This window comes from Manis javanica, chromosome 5, assembly GCF_040802235.1.
Source record: "Manis javanica isolate MJ-LG chromosome 5, MJ_LKY, whole genome shotgun sequence".
Taxonomy (NCBI): domain Eukaryota; kingdom Metazoa; phylum Chordata; class Mammalia; order Pholidota; family Manidae; genus Manis; species Manis javanica.
In genome coordinates, this window is record NC_133160.1 from 166,956,551 (window position 1) to 166,977,343 (window position 20,793).

At 43.0% G+C, this 20,793-nt stretch overlaps 1 protein-coding gene and 1 long non-coding RNA gene across 4 annotated transcripts in view; one reads left to right on the plus strand and one right to left on the minus strand.

Annotated features, from left to right (window-relative positions):
- The window catches only part of CLNK (cytokine dependent hematopoietic cell linker), a 195,571-nt gene that overhangs the window by 147,810 nt on the left and 26,968 nt on the right, over positions 1–20,793 (plus strand). For 2 of the 3 annotated variants that reach the window (XM_036990849.2, XM_036990850.2), the window contains exons 9-12: positions 10,396–10,421; positions 10,630–10,649; positions 11,772–11,882; positions 19,057–19,084. In XM_036990849.2, the coding sequence (XP_036846744.2) occupies positions 10,396–10,421; positions 10,630–10,649; positions 11,772–11,882; positions 19,057–19,084 (185 nt within the window). The remainder of the gene's footprint in view (positions 1–10,395; positions 10,422–10,629; positions 10,650–11,771; positions 11,883–19,056; positions 19,085–20,793) is intronic. The other variant, XM_073237838.1, reaches the window with a different exon arrangement.
- LOC140849665 (uncharacterized) overlaps positions 1–20,793 on the minus strand; it is a 123,343-nt gene that overhangs the window by 48,784 nt on the left and 53,766 nt on the right. The gene's annotated exons all lie outside the window — the stretch shown is intronic.

Sequence of the window (20,793 nt, forward strand, 5' to 3'; positions counted from 1 at the left end):
GAAGGACCCCACCGACCCACGTGGACCTTCCTCCCCAATCTTCCTCCGATCTCCGGCTGGGACTTCCCAGTGGCTGACCCCAGCCGGCAACCAGAGGGCAGGGCAGCCCGTACGCGGTCTATGCTGGTTGATCCCCCAGATGGTGAGTGTGGTAGGACAGGGCAGAGAAGGCACAGGGCGGGCCTAGGTGGACAAAGAGAAAAGACCCACCACAGGAGGCAGGTGGACGGATCACCGAGAGCAGCCAAACCGAGGCCCTGTCTCCCTGGCCGGGACCTCACGCAAGGCACCCACCCTTTCTGAGTCTTACTTCTTCCTCTTTGAAATGTGAAGCATTCGGGGCTTTTATGACTATTCAGTTCATTCTATTAACAAAAGCAAGAGACATTAACAGTCTCCTAGCCCATCTCTCCACTGCATCCTGCACAGACAGACGGATCCCTGCCTGTCTTCCTTCTATACCTCTCCTAAAACCCCCACAATGGGAGCGTTCACATTAGTGCCCCTTTAGTCCTTAAAAATGGCAGTACCTTCCATGTACACAGCACTTGATTCAGAGCTCTTCGCCATTACCTGACGTATTTTAGTCCTGAGAAACACCAGGTGAGCTATGTAGACAAAGAATTGTCACACCTCTTGATGGAGAAAAGTACCAGACATACAGTGGGCCCCCAGATCAGTCCACAATCATTTGACTCACAAATGTTCCAGGTCACAACAGAACCTCCACAGGCATTCATTGAGAAATGAGTCCTGGAGAGAAAGCAGACAAGAAATTGGCTTCCCAATTCCCTTGTATTTTTATAGTTAACTGTAGACATCCACCTTCACTTCTTTGATTGCATTAGCTTCCACTATTCTACATATCAATGTCTGTTTGACTATTAAGAAGGTTCCAATCCCAATCCCAATACTGGAGGGAAGGGGCCAACCACTACTAAGCAATTCTTATTGTATCCTACAATTCATCCCAATTCTGACACTATCTACCCAGAGATACCACCAGATTCCACAAGTTTAGGGCTCAGTCCTACAAGACTGTCCCCACCACCATTTCAGATGCCAGTCGCAAGCCCAGGCTGTCACCTGTGCTTCTGACAGACCTATAGATTGGAAGGTCCAGTGGCTGCCTCCGTAGGCGCAATTAATGTGCTAGACAGACTCACAGAACTCAGAGAAACATTTTACTTAACTAGATTAACAGTTTATTATAAAATGATATAACTCAGGAACAGCCAGATGAAAGACATGCACAGGGCAAGCTCTGGGGAAAGGGCATGGCGCTTCCCTGTTTCCTGAATCTCCGTATGTTCACCGACCCAGAAGCTGTTCAGACCCCATCCTTAGGGTTTTTAGTGGAAGCTTCCTCACAGAGGCCTGGTTTAGTAACTCACTGACCCTGGAGGACTGAACTAAGTCTCAAGCCCCTAACCCTTCCCTCGGTCAGGGGGACAGGAGTGCCCCTCAAAGTTCCCTCCTTCTAATCACGTGGTTAGCCCCACTGGCAACCAGCCCCCAGCCTTAGGTGTGACCCAAGTCATCTCCATGATACAACAAATGACACCTTCACAGCTCTCATCGCTTAGGTAATTCCAAGAAGGAGGAGCTCTGTGTCCGAAAGAGGGATACAGACCAAATACATATTTCTCACTAAAAATTGCAGGATCACAACTATCCACCCATACATTTATCTACACTTTGCCTCAGCTCGCAAAAATATTATAGTTAACAAAAATTTGCACAGTAAGATAGGAGAAAGTAAAAATAAAAATCATAAGGAAAATGTACATGCACTATATGACTAAGATAAAGATAAAAATTCAGGGTCCTTTGGTGCATATCAGTACATCCTATTAAAATGAAACTACTAGTTTGCCTCTGAGCTTCCTGGTAGCATAAGCAAAAAAGGAGATCACACTTCTTTATGTGATATTAATTGTCAATAACAAAAAAGCAAACCAATTCCTCAAGAGCGCACCAAGGACATGATCTTCAGACGTGAGTGAGTGCTGTCAGTTGTGTAGGGGGTGTTGGTTATGGGAGCTGCAAAAATGTGACTTTTTTAAAAGTAGGCCTCAGTTTAAACTGAGGCAATAAGGGCAGAGAGGATCTCAGTGAAAGCGAGGCTCACAAAAGCTGAGGCTTGTAGGGCGTGTGGAGAGTTTGTATGGAAAGCTTCTTTTTTAAGACTTATTTTCTTTATACCTTCTCTTCCTACACTTCCATAATTGATGGTTTCCCATTACCACCCAGAGCTCTAAGGTACTATGCCTAGGAGGAAGCTGGAAAGGGGGAAATTAATATGAATACCCCCATTTTTAGGATCAGGCATCTTGCTGGAAAATGCTTGGATGATTTATGTGTTTATTACAAAATTCTCTATTTTTGATGCAAACACATTCTCAGATAATTTATTCATTCTCACAGAATGTCACAGAAAAAAACATAATGGTGGTTCAGTAATGGCATGATTTTATGGTGATATTTTTCATCAAGTTGAGCATTATAGATTTATGTTAATGTACATTTCATGTCATTTTTCTTGCAATCATATTCTGAAAACTGTCAGATTTCAAGAACTTACCTTCCCTGAAGCCTGACTTTTTTTCCATTCCCAAAAATGGGTAAAAGTTTACTTGAGGGCAAAGCATTTATATAATATAAATTGTTTGTGATAAACCATTAGCATTAACCACATATCCAGAAGAAATCATCTTCTTTTCAGACGAGGACAGCTGTAATATCAAGCATGATACGGCTTAGTTTCTTAATGCCGAGAATAAGGGAGGCAACAGTGAATTCCTCTTTGCCTTAGATGTGAACCAATCACAAACTCCGAACCATTTCCCTCTGAGGTGACAAGCATTCCACATGCAAGAATGACTTTATAATGAAATACAATAAGCTATCCAAGAAAAGAAAGAGAAATCATGCAGAGGTGACTGAACATGTGTATCCAGAAACATGAGCTTGGCTGAAAAGAAGCAAAATAGAATGCTACATAGTGCCGTCAAAACACCTTATACTAGCCTGCTTTTAGATGAATTTAGATGCCCCAGAAATTAGAATCAGAGATGCATTTAGAGTTAATCTGGTGTAACTCCTTCATTTTATGCAAGAAGGCCTATCAAGAAGGCTCGCTCAAGGTCACAGGGCAAGTAGACAGAGCCTAGACAAGAACCTCGTGTTCTTTCTACTGTGGCAGTGTTTCCAGAGTTTTATTGTGTTTGCCAGGATCTAAGACTTATTCAACAAATGCCCGTTCTTGTTCCCTCACTGATGTCCCGGTCGTCCACCTCTGTGAGGGTTAGTGCTGAAGATATGAATTGATGGATGACACTGCCCCCTAGTGGCAGAACTCAGCAACACAAGACATCTTGAAAATGATGGAATTCGGCATCCTATAGATCATATCCTTAACCAAAATAACAAGCCTTAGGCCACATAAATGATCAGAAATAAACTTCAGATTACTCTCCGACTATTTTAGATTTCACCTTCCCTCAGACACAACCCATGGCCTTGATACAATATTCAGCTCAAAGTTAATGTCACAAACTTTATAAAATCACACATTAATGAGACTACAGGATAGTATTTTGTCTCCCCACCACACAGAGAAAATAATAAGTCTCAGAGAAAAGGAAAGGCATCTGATAACTGCTCAATGTAACAAATGCTTTTTCCGATAAGAAACATAATGTAGCCATAAATAAAGGAGTTAAAAACAAAGGAGTCACTGCACTGTGTGACAACAGCCGGGGCAGAAGGTCACTTTGCTTAGAATCCCTTTGTGCCAGGGCGCTGAGTCACAAAAGACCTTAGGCCATGAGGAGCCCACATTCTGGCTGGGTCAATACTGAGTGTTGTGGGAACTCAAATAAGTGCATACTTAATTCTGCCCTGGGGGAAGAATTGTGTCTCCCAGGAAGGCTTCTCAGAGCAAGGACCTTAGACTGAGGCGTAAGACAATGGCCTTGGGGGAAGTTAAACATTACTTTTTTAATACTCAGAAGCAGCTAAAATGCAGTGGCATGAATGTTGAACTTGGGGACAAGGAGACTTGGCTTCAAATCCCAAGGCTAAAGCTTCCAAAACATGAAATCTACAATGAGGAACTTAACCTCTCCAGGTGCATTTCGATATCTGTAGGATGGAGGAAACAGAGCCAAATTGTAAGATACTTGTTTTAAAGGTGAAAACCATCGTGAAACCTACAGCACAGTCGCTGAACTCAGTGGACACCCACAGAGGGATACTATACTGAACTGACGATCCTGGCTTCTTTCCTCCCTCCTTACCCGCCCCTTCCTCCCAGCACTAGAGGGTCTTTCCGACTCTCTGTAGGTTGAAACCATCTCATGCTCTGTCTAGCTTAGTGGTTAGCATGTAAAATTAATGTTATAGATGAGTATAAGAATAAGCTAGAGCCCTCAGTCACAAAGACCAAAGTTTGTTTAAACTTTGTTTTCCCTAAACTAACATGCAGCACTGTGCTAGGCTCATGGCAGATGCATAGTAAACATTTATTAGATAAACTCTAAAACAAAGCCCATTTTAACAGTGCATTAGAAAGCATTGCTGGGTGTCATAGGGCTACCTAGGGACAAGCCTGGGACCTTCAGTCATGCATTCCCATTACATAGGGGCTGACCAAGGGACAAGTCAAGGAGCCTGGGTGGTAGCCTCTGACCTCATTTCTTTCTCTGCTTCTAAATGTAGGCAAATGTTTTTCCCTTACTGGGCTCTCACTGTATAAATATAGTAGAACACAGTGATCTTTCGCACTTTGTGAATCCATGGAGATCATTCATATATACAAATCCACCCACACCACTGCCCACATCAGACCTTTGAAGTCTTAGTCCTTCACTTCCCCCTGCCAGCCCCCCTTTCCTCCATCCCCTAAGACACCCAAGTCAGTGGGAAGATATCTCCCAGCCTTGTTGTGGACAGACGCTTCTATCCCACTAACCCCAACACAGCTATTGAAATATGTGTTCAAGTACTTGTTGAAATACACGTTCCTAAAAGAGCGTACTTTCTGACCTTACTTGAGGAGCTGTTAAAGCCGGCACGTGCCTCCTGCTCCCTTGTCTTTTCCTAATTTAATCCTTCCCCACTCAACCCAAAGAATGGCTGCAGCAATTTATTGCTGGAATGAATTTCTGAAAGTTTCAACAGACTTGGAGAGATTTCTCAAACAGACCTCTTCACACATACATTAGCCACTTGGATCCTAAGTTGCATCCTTGAACTGTCCCATAATTAATCATCAGGACATGAAAGCCTAATGGTTTACTTTCATATATCATAAAACTCCTAGACATAATACATACTGTAACTAGAGCCAAGTTTTATCTAATTTTGTCCAAAGTCCATTACCCTAATTACAGGGCATCACGCTGATGGTCTATTTCTGAAAGTGTTGGTTTTCAGAATATTTCATTGATAAGAGGCAGTGTGTATATTTAACACAAATTGGTAACTAAATGGAAAACAAGTATTATTTTATTTAATGCTAGCCACTCACTTCATTATGTGAATTTTATAGACATGAAAGCTGAAGCCCCAAATGTTTTATAATTTGCTGAAGGTTACTCAGTAAGTGATAGAGGTGGGATTAGAACCCAGCTTGAATGACTTCAAAGATCCCACTGTGACCACTCTATTGTGTCATCGTCCCTTCTATCAGGAAACAAACTATTAGATCCTACTCATCTTCTTTTCTAATGTTTAAATCACAGATGAGTACACTAAAGCTCAGAGAGGACAATTTGTATTAAGTCAGAGGACAATTTGTATTAAGTCACTCAACTCAGTAGTAGGTCCAAAACCAGATCACAAGCAATGGTAAATGTTTAATGACCAGGTATCTGGGAAAAAATGTACGAGAACAAAGTTGGAGGACTGATGCTACTCAACTTCGAGTCTTAGTACAAAACTACAGTAATCAAAACAGCATGGTGTTGGTGAAAGAAGAGACAGATCAATGCAACAGAACAGAGACCAGAAATAGACCCACAGTCAGCTGATTTCTGATGAAGCAGCAGAGGTTATAATAAAATGGAGCAAAGATAGTCTCTTCAACAAATGGTGCTGAGACAACTGGACATTCACATGCAAAAAGTAAATGTAGACACAGACTTTACAACTTTACAAAAATTCACTGCAAATCGATCATAGACTTAAAAAGTGAAAAATCAAAATACTCCTAGAAGATAACATAGGACAAAACCTAGATGACCTTGGGTATGGTGATGCCTTTGTAGATATACTATCAAAGATAGGATTCATGAAAGAAATAACTGATAAGCTGGACTTCATCTAAATTAAAATCTTCTGCTCTATGAAAGACAGTATCAAGAGAATAAGATGATGACCAGCTACAGGCTGGGAGAATATTCATGAAAGACACACCTGATAAAGGACTGCTTCCCAAAATATACAAAGAACTCTTAATACTCAACAGTAAGAAAACAGCCCAATTAAAAAATGAGTCCAAGACTTTGACAGACACCTCACCAAAGAAGCTATATAGATGACAAACAGGCATATGAAAAAATGTCCCCCATCATATATCTCAGGGAAATGCAAATTAAAACACTAATGAGATACCACTATGCACCTTTAGAATGGCCAAAATCTAGAACACTGACAACACCAAATGCTGGCAATGATGTGGAACAACAGGAGCTCTCATATATTGCTGGTGGGAATGCAAAACAGTATAGCCACTTCGGGAGACAATTTGCCAGTCTTAGATATAACTTCAGTATACATCTATATAATTTATTTTTAATATTGGCTGTGTTTAACAACTGCACTGCAAAATTGCTGAAAATTTTATAAGCTGGTACACAAGCTTTTCCACTGCACCACCCACAGATCTCTCATGATGGTTCCTTCTCTGGGAGGTTTTGCTTTAACGTCACAGAACCCTGTAAGGTTGACAATGTCTTTGCCCTAATAACTTATGGAGGGAAAAGACAAACCAGGTCCACAGGTTCTACAGCCGTGCTGTGCTCATTCGCTATGTTACCTCCCAAGAAGCAATAAATTTTACAGCCAGAGTAAAATCTATCTTGTCTCAGACTGAAGAGCAAATGAGGACGCTTGTCTGGACAGATGCTGATAATTACACATATGGCCACCAGATGGCGAGCGGACTGGCCTCCTCCCTGTGAAAATGGCTTTTTTGAATTTCAAGGTGGAACAGCCTTGAAGAACAATTGTTTGGGTCTCTTCCGGTGACAGACAGGAAACTGTCCATAGTGTTTGAGAATATCTGTGCACTTCATCCGGAGGATACATTGCATTTTCCCTCTAATTTCCCATTGTACAATAATCCTAGTAACATTGGGAATGCATTAAAAGCCGTGTTACTTGAGGTGCATTAACTCAATTATTCCACACATGAATTCCTATGAAGTATGAGTAATCGTTTCTCAATTTTCCAGACAAAAAAACCACCATTCTTCCATCCATGTATTTATTTCATCAATATTTACTGAGCACTGCTACGACCCTGCCAGTAGAAAGTAGCAGAATCAAGATTCAAACTCAAGAAACTCATCTCCAAACCTCATCTTCTTCCATTATCCCAAATACCAGTTGCTGTTGCTTTATTAAACAAGCTCCCCCTACACACATAAAAAAAAACAAAGCTGCTTGGATTTTATCTGAATTAGCATCAGAGCTGTAGGATAGTATGGCACATGACTTGGCCTGTGTGGTCCACTTTTCTCAGTTGCAGAGTTCCTGAGGTTGACTCTTACTGCTTTGTTTGTAGGACTCTGGTCATCTGAGCAATGAATAAGTGAAGCATAAATGATTACATAAATAATAGATCTATTTGATATAGCCAAGCCCCCTCTTTGCCACAGCTGCTGCTAATAACATACTTAAAATTTCTAAGTGAGGGGGACACAAACTGATGCCAAAGAAAACCTTATAATGAAGCATAGGACACACAGTGTAACAAAAAGACACACTGTGATGAAGGCAAAGTTTTCACCACAGCCTATGAGATGCCAAGTGAGCTGGGCACTTCCCAACCTCTACCAACACCTGCCAGGCCGTCCTGACCCCTTGTACCCATCCCACCTTTTGTGCTTGCTGCTCTGTCAGGAATACTCTTCCCAGATATCACCCAGGATATGTGCATGGTGTGTCCCCTCACTTTCCTCAGACCGCAGTTCTCATCAGCTAAACAGACAGGCCTTCTGGCATCTGCCTATGAAATGGCAGCCCCATCCATCTCTCATGTGACATCTGGGGAGCCCTCCATGCCCCTGCTACCTCCCTCAGCCTGCTTCACTTTTCTTTGTAGCACTTGTCATCACTGGTCATCATATAATTTTGTTTATTTGCTTTCCATCTCCTGCCATTGAAATGTAAGTTACACGGAAACAGCAACCTTTTTATATTGTATTCCCCCACACCTATATCAGTAAATATATTAAAAATGAATCCATACCTGACACCTATTATGGGCTCAGTAATACATCAATGAATAAAAGGAAGGTAATCACTGAAGCAAATAGAACAGGTATCTCTGAAACAATAAATGGACCATTCCTATTGAGTTCCACCTACTCAGTCTCTCTTGATTTTTCTCCCAGTGAATTGAATTGATCCCCAGTAGACACAGTGGGAGCTATGAAAAAGACCTCTTAGAGAGCCCATATCAGCTTTCCAGGGAATGTTATCGACATGAGCAGCAGGATAGTTCACCAGGGAGCTCCAAAGGCAAAGTCAGTTCAAAATGAGAAGTCAATTTTAACATTTTCTAACCTGGTGGTCAAACTTTTTTGGTAATATCATTGAAATAGCCAAAGGTCTAAGATCAACTAGATTGCTGCTGTCGTTGAAATACATCCCAGGTCACATATTGTGTTTTTATGATGCCAAGAATATCTATGATCCTAGAACACCTCTGATCCCTGCTTGCCAGCAGTGTGAGAATTCATGCAGAGAAGTCTATCTTGTCTGTCTAGAAAGTGTTTTCCAAAAAGAAAGACAAAATAGGAAGGATGAGCATTTTGTTCAGTGAAGTAATTGCTTTAGACCTGAGCCTTAGAATGATCCAGACCAGTATGTGTTGGGTTGGGTTGTTTTTGACCAGCTGGGCCTTTCCTCAAAAGAGAAGATCCAGTAGGAAGCAGATGGAAGTGGAGCCCTCAGTGACATGCGGTGATGAGTCAGAAACGAGTGCCCCAGCCCCTCAGCCCCCTGGAGCCCCCAGGAGGAGCCCAGGGCACCCTTCAGAGCATGGGCAAAAACCACTTAGTCCCACCTTGTGTCTCACGAAGGAGGAAACCAAGCTCAGCACATAGCTGTGCAGCCAGCTGTCCACTGAAGCTTAAGTCTGCTGTAATAGGAGCACGTGTCATCTCGCTGACCCCTCCCACAGCCGTATAAAACAGCATTTATTATATCACATCCATTTTTACAGAGAAGAAGCACTGCTCTCTCAGGGAGGCTTTTACAGACACCCCAGACTAAGTCTCCCGGGTGTCCTTTTAATACCACACTCTTCTCTCTTTGAAATTCTCATCACATTTGTAATGTTTTCAATGCATGTCTACCCTCTTAGGTATAAACCCTATGGCAGCAGGGACAATGTCTGTCAACCTGCCCCATTACACCCCCAGAACCCAGACCTCGGCCTATAAGCAGAACTGTAAGCACCCCAGGGGAGGATCATGTTGGATTTGACTTTTTACCTGCAGTACTGGTACCATGCTTTACTCAGAGTAGCAGCTCAGCAACTGTTGGTGTTGAACTGAATTTTGGAAATAGAACTACCTGCAAGTTTGGGAAACCCCCTCCAGGCCTCACTCGGGCTTTGCTAGGGCTGGTGGTCTTGGGCAGTCACCCCACTGAGTCAGTGATTGGTTTTGTCATCCATAAAATAGAACAGTTGGATTCTGGGGTCTTAGAAAACCCTGCTCTCTGGAAAATTCTGTGATGCTATTTTCCTCTGCTCAGCAGTGTCTAATGAAGGCACTAGGGAGAACTTGAATTAATGAGATGACTATCTATTTAAAAGAATGTTAATTCTAACCAAGAATTAGTGGTTAAGACAGGACCTCAAGAGTCATACCACATGCAACGAAATCTTTATGCAATATTTACTAAGGGGTGACAGGAGGTGACATACTTCACTCCCGCATGCTTCAGTGTCTTTATTTCCAAAACAAAGGTAAGGATTGAATGATATCACATAATTAATATTTAGCATGGTGCTGGGTACCTAATAATAGCTCAACAAATATTATTTGGCATTATCATCAAGATTATTCAAATGGAAAAAAATTTCCATTTAGATGCATGTCAAAGTAGCTTGATGACATTTTCCATACACTCATGACTCTTTCCTTTATGTTTTAGGAGACAAACCCCCAAAGGGAAACAAGGTAAGAGAAAACATTAAAATGCATTTGTAACCCATTCTTAATTTAGAAGCATAACAATGTGGACAAGGTGATGGCTTAGATATCACTTGAAAAATATCTGGGATTTTGGTTGGGACTTGTAATTTCTATTCATAAACTGAAACATTGTTAATCATTAGCTCTTCTCAAGAACAGTAAATTTAATTTCTGACTCTCTTTGCTTTTGCAGACTCCTCTACCACCTCCTCGGTAAGACACTAAAAATAGTATTTTACTTTGCTCTATACTTAAACGTCAGTTCCAGAATCTGAAAAGCTCCAAAATTTAAAAAGAGAAACACAAACATGTAGTGTTGAAAAACTAATAGGAGTTGACCAATGAACAAGATTAAATGAGCCTTCCTTCATTTATCCCTGTGATCATTCATTCATCCACGTGATCACTCATTCATTCATTCACAATCATCTATTCAATAAACCTTCACTCATTATTTCTTGATAAGTGCCTTGCTCGCCTATCCTTTCCTGTCTCTCCAAAGTACAGAATTCTGCCAGATAGCACTGTGCTGGGAAATGCCTTCAAGGGACTCACAATATTTAAGTACATATTTATATAAGTACATGTATTTTTATATATAGTAGATATGTAAATGTAAATATTACTCTATTTATACATATACACGGAGGTGAGAGTAACAGCCTTGATTTCTCGGGCTCTGAGCGAGGTGGCCACACTGTTGTTCTCCTTGGGCCCCGTGAGTACCTCCACCCCAGAACTTGTTACCTTTGCTGGTTATCTTCTCATCCCTCCTCTCTCTGCCCTCCTAGAGGGAGCTATCTTGAGCCAAGGACTGTGTCTTTCTCCTCTCTGCATCTCCAGCAACTACCACCAGTGCCTGATAACACTATAAATGACTGAGTGAATGAATGGGTAAATGGGTGGGTGAGTCATTCATTGACTTGGGCACATTTTCCGACATCTTTGGGGAGTCCAAAAATCTCAGGCCTTCCAGTCCTGGATAAAAAGAAAGCTGGTATATTTTCTCCAGGCCTCCCAAAACTCAAACAGGTGGCATATTGAGAAACCTATGGCACTCTGTAGAAAATCACATGTGATCACACCCTTTAGCAAACGGAACCAGGCCGAAGAGCACATGGCAGGGGTAGCTTCAGGCTCATCAGGAGAGTGAGCGCTCTGGTATTTGGAGCTACCTGAATGGGCTCGGGCTGCCCTGCAGAGCAGCAAGTGCCTTGTAAGGGACATTCCTGACCCAAAGCTGGGGACTCTGAGGGCAGGCCCGTGTGGCCCTGAGGAGCCACCTGTGCAGCAAACCTTCTCAGGCCCCCACTGTGACTGTGACTCTTCATGCAGGCCGCCCATCACTCTCCCAAAGAAGTACCAGCCCTTGCCCCCCGAGCCGGAGAGCAGCCGCTCACCCTGCTCTCAGAGGGACACCTTCCCCGGAGTCCAGAGAGGGCCCAGGTGAGCCATGTGCTGTTGCTGGTGGTGAGATACCTGGGGAGGTGGGTGGGCAGGGGAAGGACAAGAGAGAACGCCAAGCAAGTCACCCCTCTGATCGGCTCCCCAACGTGGTGGGGAGGGGCCAATTATACCTTGAGGGCAAAAGCCTTAGAAACCTGCACGTTGATTCTTTGATGGAAAAATATACCTTCGTTATAATAAGTCACTGAAAGAATAGCTCACTGGAGACCTGAATTTGTTATTCAAGAAATTAAATGTCAGAACAAAATAGGGACTTTTTATGTAAAAACCAAAAGGGGTGGTTGGTGGGGGAGGGGGGTCAGACTATTTGAGGACCAATATCAGCCCTCAGCCTCCCATCGCCCAGGCTGGAGGAATATAACCATGCGCGGAAACTCATTTGTCAAAAACATTATTGCCTTTTTGACAAAAAATATATTAAAAAGCCAATCCTCTGGGTAGTAAGTGCTGAGGTGGAGCCCCACTCACAGACCCGGGGGCCGTTGGCAGCCAGCTCTAACCGCGCAATGTGACAAACTCAAATGGGCATTTTTTTTCCCCAAGAGTGTTTGAATTTCCAAAATTGCCTTCTTTCAGATGTCTGAACAGAGATTAGCATTTCCCTCTTACTGCTGCACAGAATAGATGAGGCCTTCTTACCGCAAGTTTGAATCAGCAGGTTGGGGCACAAGGCATTCCTTAGTAAAAGCATTTCTCCGGGATACAGAAATTCAAAGCATCAGGCACAGTTTCAGCTTCTGTGGAAAACCCATTCATCACTGGTTCTGATGGAGGTGTTAACGAGCCTAAAATGTCATTTTCCCCTCTTAATTTTTAGATGAATGTCTCTTCATTTTCTCATCCTTTACAGCCCCATGCAAACATACGTCCACCATACAGCAACCCTCCTCCCCCTCCCATGCGAGGCCTTCCCTTCTCTGTCCCCTTCTAAACTAGCAGAGCAGCATGGGACCCTGCCCACTTTAGCTCTCAAGTCTCAAATCAAACTGCCCAGGTTGGAACTTCGGTTCTCTTTCTTAAGAAAACTGGCAGATTTGGGGCTGTGGTTCTCACTCAGCTGGAGATGCTTTCTACCCAGGAGAGAAAGCAGTGTCTGGAGACAAATTCGTTGAGACAACTTGGGTGAAGGGATGCTACCGGCATCTAGAGGACAGACGCCAAGGGTGCTGCTCAGAGTCCTGCGACGCACAGAACAGCAGAGAACGATGAGACCTCAAAGGTCAATGGTGCAGAGGCTGAGAGGTTCTGCTTTAGGGCAAATTACTAACCTTCCAGCCGCAGATTTTTCTCTCTCACTGAAGATAAAAATAATACCAACTACCCAAGTCACAGGCTAAAGTGAGAATTAAAAAGATGATTCCCATCAAGCACTTAACAGTGCATGCCTGGCACATGTTTACAACCAACATTAATTGCATGTGTTAACTTGAGCAATTTGCCACTGGCACCTTTGCCACCCAATACATAGTTGACCCCTGAACAACAGGTTTTACCTGCATGAGTCCACTTATATGTGGATTTTTTTCCAATAAGCAGATTGGAAATTTTTCTGGAGATTTGAGACCATTTGAAAAAATGTTTTTGTTCCTCCAGCTTACTTTATTGTAAGAATACAGTATATAATATATATAACATACAAAATATGCGCCGACTGTTTATATTATTGGTAAGGTTTCCAGTCAATAGTAGGATATTAGTAGTTAAGTTTTGGGGGAGTCAGAAGTAATACATGGATTTTCCACTGCAAGGGGGTTGGTGCCCAGAACACCCTGTTGTTCAAGGTCAACTGTATTTGTATACAATTCTGTCTCCTCCACCCCAATAGGAGGGACTAACTCATTTCAGCATGCATGTCTCCTAGCACAATGCCTGGCACATAGTAGGTCTTGGGTAAATATGTGTTTCCTTCTGCAGTTTCCAAAGGGTCCTGGCCAGACTAGGAGTCACCAATTTTGTTGTTTTGATTTCTATTATAAAGAGTGTGAGGCTGAGAAACAACTATCGACCGTCAGATTCACGAAGTGGTGCCATCAGAATTAGAAATGTAAAATGTATCATCCCTAAAACTCCTCATCAAATAATCTAACATATTAAGAACTGATCCACAGAGAAGAGAGAAAATGCAATAAATAAAATATCAAAGGTGATGAGGTTGTTGAGGTTGTTTGGTGTGGAGGAAAGAGGATTTTATCTTCTTTTCTTTCTTCATGCTGAGAAAAACAGGATGTTGGGATCCAGCCGACCAGGCTTTGGGTCCCAGTTGAGCCACTTCTAGCCATGTGATTTCAGAAAGCTCTTATATAGCTCTCACTCCTGCCCTCCTTATTCATAAAAAGAAAATAACCATCCCCATGTGACAAGACTATGGTGAGGAGATACACGATTTTTCTGAAGTGCCTAAGATAATATCTGTCACAGCATAGGAAAGAAGGCAGAAAAACATTTAAGGAGCATCTCCCATCTGCACCAGATGGGAATCAGACACCCATTACCCCAATTTTTTCTTGAAATTGAGGCTGTATATTCTTGTGCAATGTTTCTCTTCCTGGCTTTACATTAAAATAATTAAGAAAGCTTTTCAAAGAGTACTAGTCCGCAGTATCTAATTGCTCTGAGAGGTGGGCCCTAGACATCACTATTTTTTTAAATTCCAACAGATGAATCTTATGTGCAGGGCTAAGAGCCCAGAGGGAACCCAGTGCTTCTAGGAATAAATCTGCCACTAAAGCTCTGAAGTCCTGAAGCCTTGCCTGTCTATGCCCAAGTTTCTAAAGTCTGAAGTAATGCCCTCTTGATCTCCAAGTGAGTTCCTCTGCCATGTGAACCACACTATCTTTTGTGCAGCCATACTGGTGTGGTGGAATCTTCCAAAGTTTGCACTGTGTGTCTCTGAGGTTTCTGTAGAGTTTATGTTTGTTTAATCATTTTTAGACATGGCAAGAACTGTGCTGGATCTCTCCATCGCCAACACCTCAGGGTAATTACAGTTCGTCCCACTGAATCCTTCCAGCAACTTTATAGAGTATGGTTTTCAAGGCTTGGAGGGGTAAAGTGTACAGCCCAGTGGATGGTGCATAGTAGGTGCCTGGTAAAAATAACTTCCATACCCACTGGGTACATGAGGTCACTAAGACTCTGAGATGTTAGGTGACTTGGTCAAAGCAATCAGACCTGTAGAGGGGGCTGAAGCCATGCAAAGCCCCATGCAGGACCCTAGAAGCCACCACAAATAAGAAAGCGTTTTGCTTTAGGAAGAGAGCATTCAATTCAGTTTGAGTTGGGCCTCCTAAAGGCCGATGGCCATTACTAAAGGCCCAAGTGCCATGTGACAAGCACAGGAGGCTGTTGCTAGGTTCACTTTCTCAAAACACAGAAGGAACCTGGGAGAGCTGAGCCTCTTGGGCGGCTCCTTCCTAAGAGCTGCTGTTGGGTGCCAGTGAGATGAGCCACCCAGTGCTGGAGGAGGCTGTGATTTACATCTGCCAATCAGCTGCACCAACTGGGGCTGCCCGACAGCTGCTGCCCTTTACAATTGGTGGTGCGCACCCAGGATGGTGGCTGTGCTTCCAGCTATTGTGTTTCGGCCCGTTTGTCTCCGCCTAGTCCACCCTTCTCTATTTTAAGGCTAAGTCAGGGCTTCACAAAACAATGGCTGAATCGGAGCACTTCAGATAAGCAAAATGCCATTTAGATCATTCACTGACAACTGAAAACTGGGACTTTGACATTTGGGGAATGTTGGTTGCACATTCTCAACCATTTATGTACCAGTAGTTTGATTTTTATAATACCCAGGTACTTTGTATTTTTGGCTCAGCACATTCTTTTTTTTCTTTTTTTTTTTTTTTTTACTTAAGTGAATTTACTTAAAAGGGAAACATTTCCCCATGAGTAACTACAAAACAGCCAGTTTTGGACTAAAACTTGGAGCCTGGGGAATTTCCTTGCTGTTAAAAACGAGAACTACATGTTGGAGCGATGTTTGGACGTACCACTTGCCGCACGGAGGCACTCCCCTCGACAAAATTAAACAGAGAATAACATTCGCACTATGTGCGCATTATACATTTAATACCAGGGCACATGCACCAAATAAAATCATTCTGAGTGATCCTAAGAGTGATGGACATTTGCTGAGCTCTAGCTGTGCACTAGGCCCACTTTGGAGGCTTTTGAGCACAGTAATGCATTTAATCCCTCACCAGCGCTGTGAGAAAGGCATTTACAATCCCCATTTTACTGATGAGGAAAGGAAGGCAGAGAGGTTGTGAACCACAATGTTTCTGTTAAGCTTCAGCCAATTCAGTGGCCTAGGGTACAGGGTTCACCAAAAATGTAATTTAAATTAAGGGCCTGCTATGAAACAAACTCCCATTTGCGTAACTGTGATTTTCCCTTTTCAACCAGCAATGCTGTTCAAGCCAGTCTCAGTGGCAAAAACATATATTCTGATGATTCGGAAAGTGGGAAAAAGTCTTTATAGACAACAAGAAGCCATGGTCCTTTAAGAGAAAAAAAGTACGGATTATGAAGAAGATACACAAATTTGATTTGTGAATGGAAACTACTGATTTTGAAGTGTGAAGTTTAGTATTATTATAGTTTTGCAAGGTGTTGCCATCTAGGAAAACTGGGTAAAAGACCCAAGGGCTCTCTCTGTACTATTTCTTAGAACTGCATGAAGAACCACAATTGTTTCAGAATAAAAGGTTTAGTTTAGAAGAACCTGTGAACCTTAAAAGTGTTCCGCAGGTGTAAGGTGGTATTTTATTCCAAATAGCTCTTACATATCTTATTTCATTAGAACCTTAACCTCCCGTCTTCATTACCGCCTGGGTTTGCCCATTTTACAGGTGGGAAGACTAAGCTTCAGAGAGGAATTTCCCTTACCAAGGGGATGGAGCTCATGCATGACAGAGCAGGATTCAAGTCCAATTCATTCGAAGTGAAACCAAAAATTAAGGGAGGCTCCAGAAGGGCTATTTTTATACACACTGAGCGCCTATTATGCACAAGAAAAGATGCAGGAAGACTTAACTCTGCTGACTGTGCAGATTATCTGCTGAGTCATGACCATGCTTCATTGGTCATCTCCAGAACAGAACATGGGAAAATCTGCCGGCTGAGTGAGGCAATGAGCTGCTGTGGGGTGCAGGCCGGAGCTCCCACCCTGCTCTGCCTGTTTGTGACTTCGTGCAGGTCTGTCTTCATAAATTTCATTTAAGAGACCCCCCCCAGAGAGCCTGATGCCTTCATTTTGCAGGGGAGGGTTGCAACTAACCTGCTGGGTCTTATCAACACCGGTATCTCAGTGCCCAAAGTCAGCCATCGTGCACAGAAAGTCGTTCTTAAAATCACTTGGGTTCTCACTTAAAAATACAGTTTTTTAAGTTACCAATTACCCAAAGCCTCCAATTTTCATCAAAAGTATTTGTAAATGGAGTGATTTTATCGAAACAGAAAGGCAGCCTCTGCTTGCCATGCTATATAAGTTTAAGGATCTTAGACAAGAAGACTTTTTTACTAACTGAGTTAAATCTCCTTAAACATTTGAAACACCTTTGTACATTTAACTTACTTGATTTTTCAGTACTTCTAATGCTGACACGGCAGATTTAAATGCTAACAAGCAAGACATTCACAGTTTTTTAAAATCTAACAAAGAATAAATACAGAAAATTTCAATTTCTCTTAAAACAGTCCAAACTCTAGATAAATGGAGTCAAACACAGCTTGACTCTTGTAACCTAACATCACAAGTCTAAAATCAATTGCATGTTTTAAATTGAAGCCACATGGCCAATCTGTCAGTACTGCTAAAACACCAGAATCTCTTAAACATTACAAGCACTTGAGGTGAGCCTCAGTTTACCCCCAAAATAATCCATACTATAGGTGTCTGTTCTACTTTATTCCTTCCAGTCGTGTCTTTATCTTCTCATTTGCCCCATTACAAAGGCAAATGAAGACCATGTTCATATTCTCATAAAGCCAAAAAATAAATTTAAAAAAGGAAAGAAAAGAAACCAACCTCTGCAGTTTGAGTGTAACAGCGCTGGTCTGATACTAGGACAAGAAGCAAGTCTCTCAGGAAGCCAGGGGGGCAGGAGGATGCAGGGAAGCAGGTGTTCTGGCTCCAGTGGGCGATAAAACAGGTTACAAGACGTGGGACATCCAGACACTAGCCTGTTGCCTGGAGACCTGAGACCAGGTCACAGCGTCGTGCACTCCTGAGCTCATCCTCCCGGAGACAGGCGGACCTTTATAATTCTAGGTTAACAGCTTTCAGCTGAGCTGGGCGTCACAGCCGTAGCACCTCCTCCATCCCAGTCCTGTTACCAACAAGCCCAGGTAACAGAATGTGCCTGTCACCCCGCGTCCTTCCCTTCCAGGCGTTCTCATCTGACTCTGACCACAGTCTAAGAGCACCCCAGGCACTCAGCCTTTTCATCTTTATCGCTGGCCGTTCTCAGAAAAACCCTCTAAGACAAATACCTTGTGGCCATTTTGCAGATTAGAAAAATGAGGTGTGGAGAGGTTAATTAACTTAATTGTCAATACACACAAACAGCTGTGTCTCCCCAAGACCTGTGTGACGGCCACATTATCCACTCCATTGAACTCTGTTTTCTCACTGAGTTTTGTGCTTTTCCATCTCAGGTCTCCTTCTGTTACCAGCATCCTTTCTCTCATGCGTGCCTGATGCGGGTCCCACTATTCCTGACAACTTCATATTTAAAACCCTTCACGCTTCCTCAAAGCAAAAAAACTAAGAGCTTTAACATCAAGGTAATAAAAGCAGGTTGACCGGGCTCATAAAATGTGACGCAGAAAACCAAATGTCGACGCAGAAAACCAAATGTCAGGAGAAACGATCATGTCACTTAAATGCTCCTAAAATGAGAAGCAAGTGTATTCACGTCCTTGCTGCCACCACCTTTCAGACTGGCTCATAACTTCATCTTTTCCTTAGGAAATTATGAGAAAAATAACCTGGCTTTATTTTATAGAACAGTGATAAACATCACACTGAATTATGGGTTGTTAATTTGGCAATGAAAATGTAACCGAAGGTTTTTAAGGGCTCGGAATGATTTTATTTTGATCATTATGAACCGTACTGTATGTAACACCATATTTCCTTTCCTTGCAGACAGATAAGCTTAAAGGACTTAAATGAGGTAAGCAGCAATCTTTTTCTGGGAAACAAAGAAAGGATTTTTTGTGCCTTTATTCAGTGGGCAAGATACTACTTGCTTCAGATAGTTTATCATACTTAATCAGCATGATGGCTAGGCACAAAATATGTTATTGTCCCTATTTTAAAGGTGAGGAAACTAAAGCAAAATAAGTTAAAACTGAGATTTTTAAACCAAGGTCCTATTTTGCCCCCATACCCATGCTTGCTGGCACAATGAAGAGAAGAGCATGCCCAGTTTCCATGGAAGACATGGTATCTCCACCAATGGCTTCCAGAAATAAGATGCTGGAAGTTGTATTATACTTTGCTATTTGTCCTTCACAAGAAATGCAGGACTACAAAGTAGAAAAACATAAGAGATACAGAGTCCCACAGAGCTGGGTGTGGATCCGGCTCGACCCCCTCTATTTTTGCAAACTTTGGCAAGTCCCCACCCCTGCCTCGTTTCTCTTTTCCTGGCCATACAGTAGAAATGGTATAGTTCTTGGCAAAGTTGTGATCAACTACATCCAAATAGTTACGTAACAGCCACGTGAGCAAAGGAGGCTCAGTAAGTCAAATCAGACAGAGCTAGCTTAGAATCCTTTCAGGCGTTCAGCTCCTTAAGCCCCCAGAGAGAAAGAGACGATGAAAAGTGATGAGAAGTCTCTGTCCAGCAGGAGTGGCCTCCCCTCATTCCCACTGGCTTCCTAAGGAACTTCGTCTGAATCTGAGTATTTGACTGACGATCTTACATCTAGACTAGAGGTTGATTGATTGCTTCTCCTGTTGGCTCTGTGAGAAGGCTGAAATCAAAAGCCACATTTCTAACTTGCCATTTAAACAAGGCATCTACTACCTCTAAAGCGTAAGATAATCATGCAGAGGAGGCCAGCTCATACCTGCTGAGTGAGAGGCCCGCCCTCTCCTGGGAGCCACACTTCCCAAGTGCCAGCAGGAAGGAGAGAGGTGGGGGCGGCCCTCTGCTGCTGGGGGACCCCCACACCCAAGGGACTCCATCCCTTTCCTCCAACAGGTCACGTGTATGTGTCCCAAATAACAGATGGCTGCCACTCAAGATGACCTATCATCCTCTTTGGCCAGTGTGAAAGGACATAGGCCCTTTCCACTCATGGGCAAGAAGGAAACAGGGAGGCCAGTCTTAGCAGGGGCCCTGCAGGACTCTGTTTCCTCTGCAGCTCTGGTTGGCCCTCTGCCGGAAGTCGATCTCATCTAAACAGCAAGACCTAGTACAGAAACAGTCTTTCTTCCTCCTTATCTTTTGCCAAGACACTTCCCCGTTGTTTGTCTGGGCTGAGAGTCGAGGCCATTTCTCTACCACAAAAGCCCATCTCATAGAGCACATGTCATGCTTGTGTGGGCGGAAAGTTTTTGCTCAAAGTACACATTAGAAAATGATGTGCTCCTCACCCCAACTTAAATTCACACAGCACTTTACAGTTTTCAATGAAAGCAGAGCCTCGTCATCTCATTTAATTCTCACCAACCCCTAAGAGAAAAAGAAGCCTCAGAGACGGGGCAAGACTTGCCAGACTTCCCACAGCTGGCTGGCCGAAGATAGGGCCCGTCCTGAAAGCACAAAGTCCAGGTCCCGCCCCACACCTATGGCTCTCCACCTTCAGAAATATGGACGTCTCTGCCCTACAATAGTGGGAGGGAAAAAGGAAGGAAGTGGGGTCGAGGGAGGAA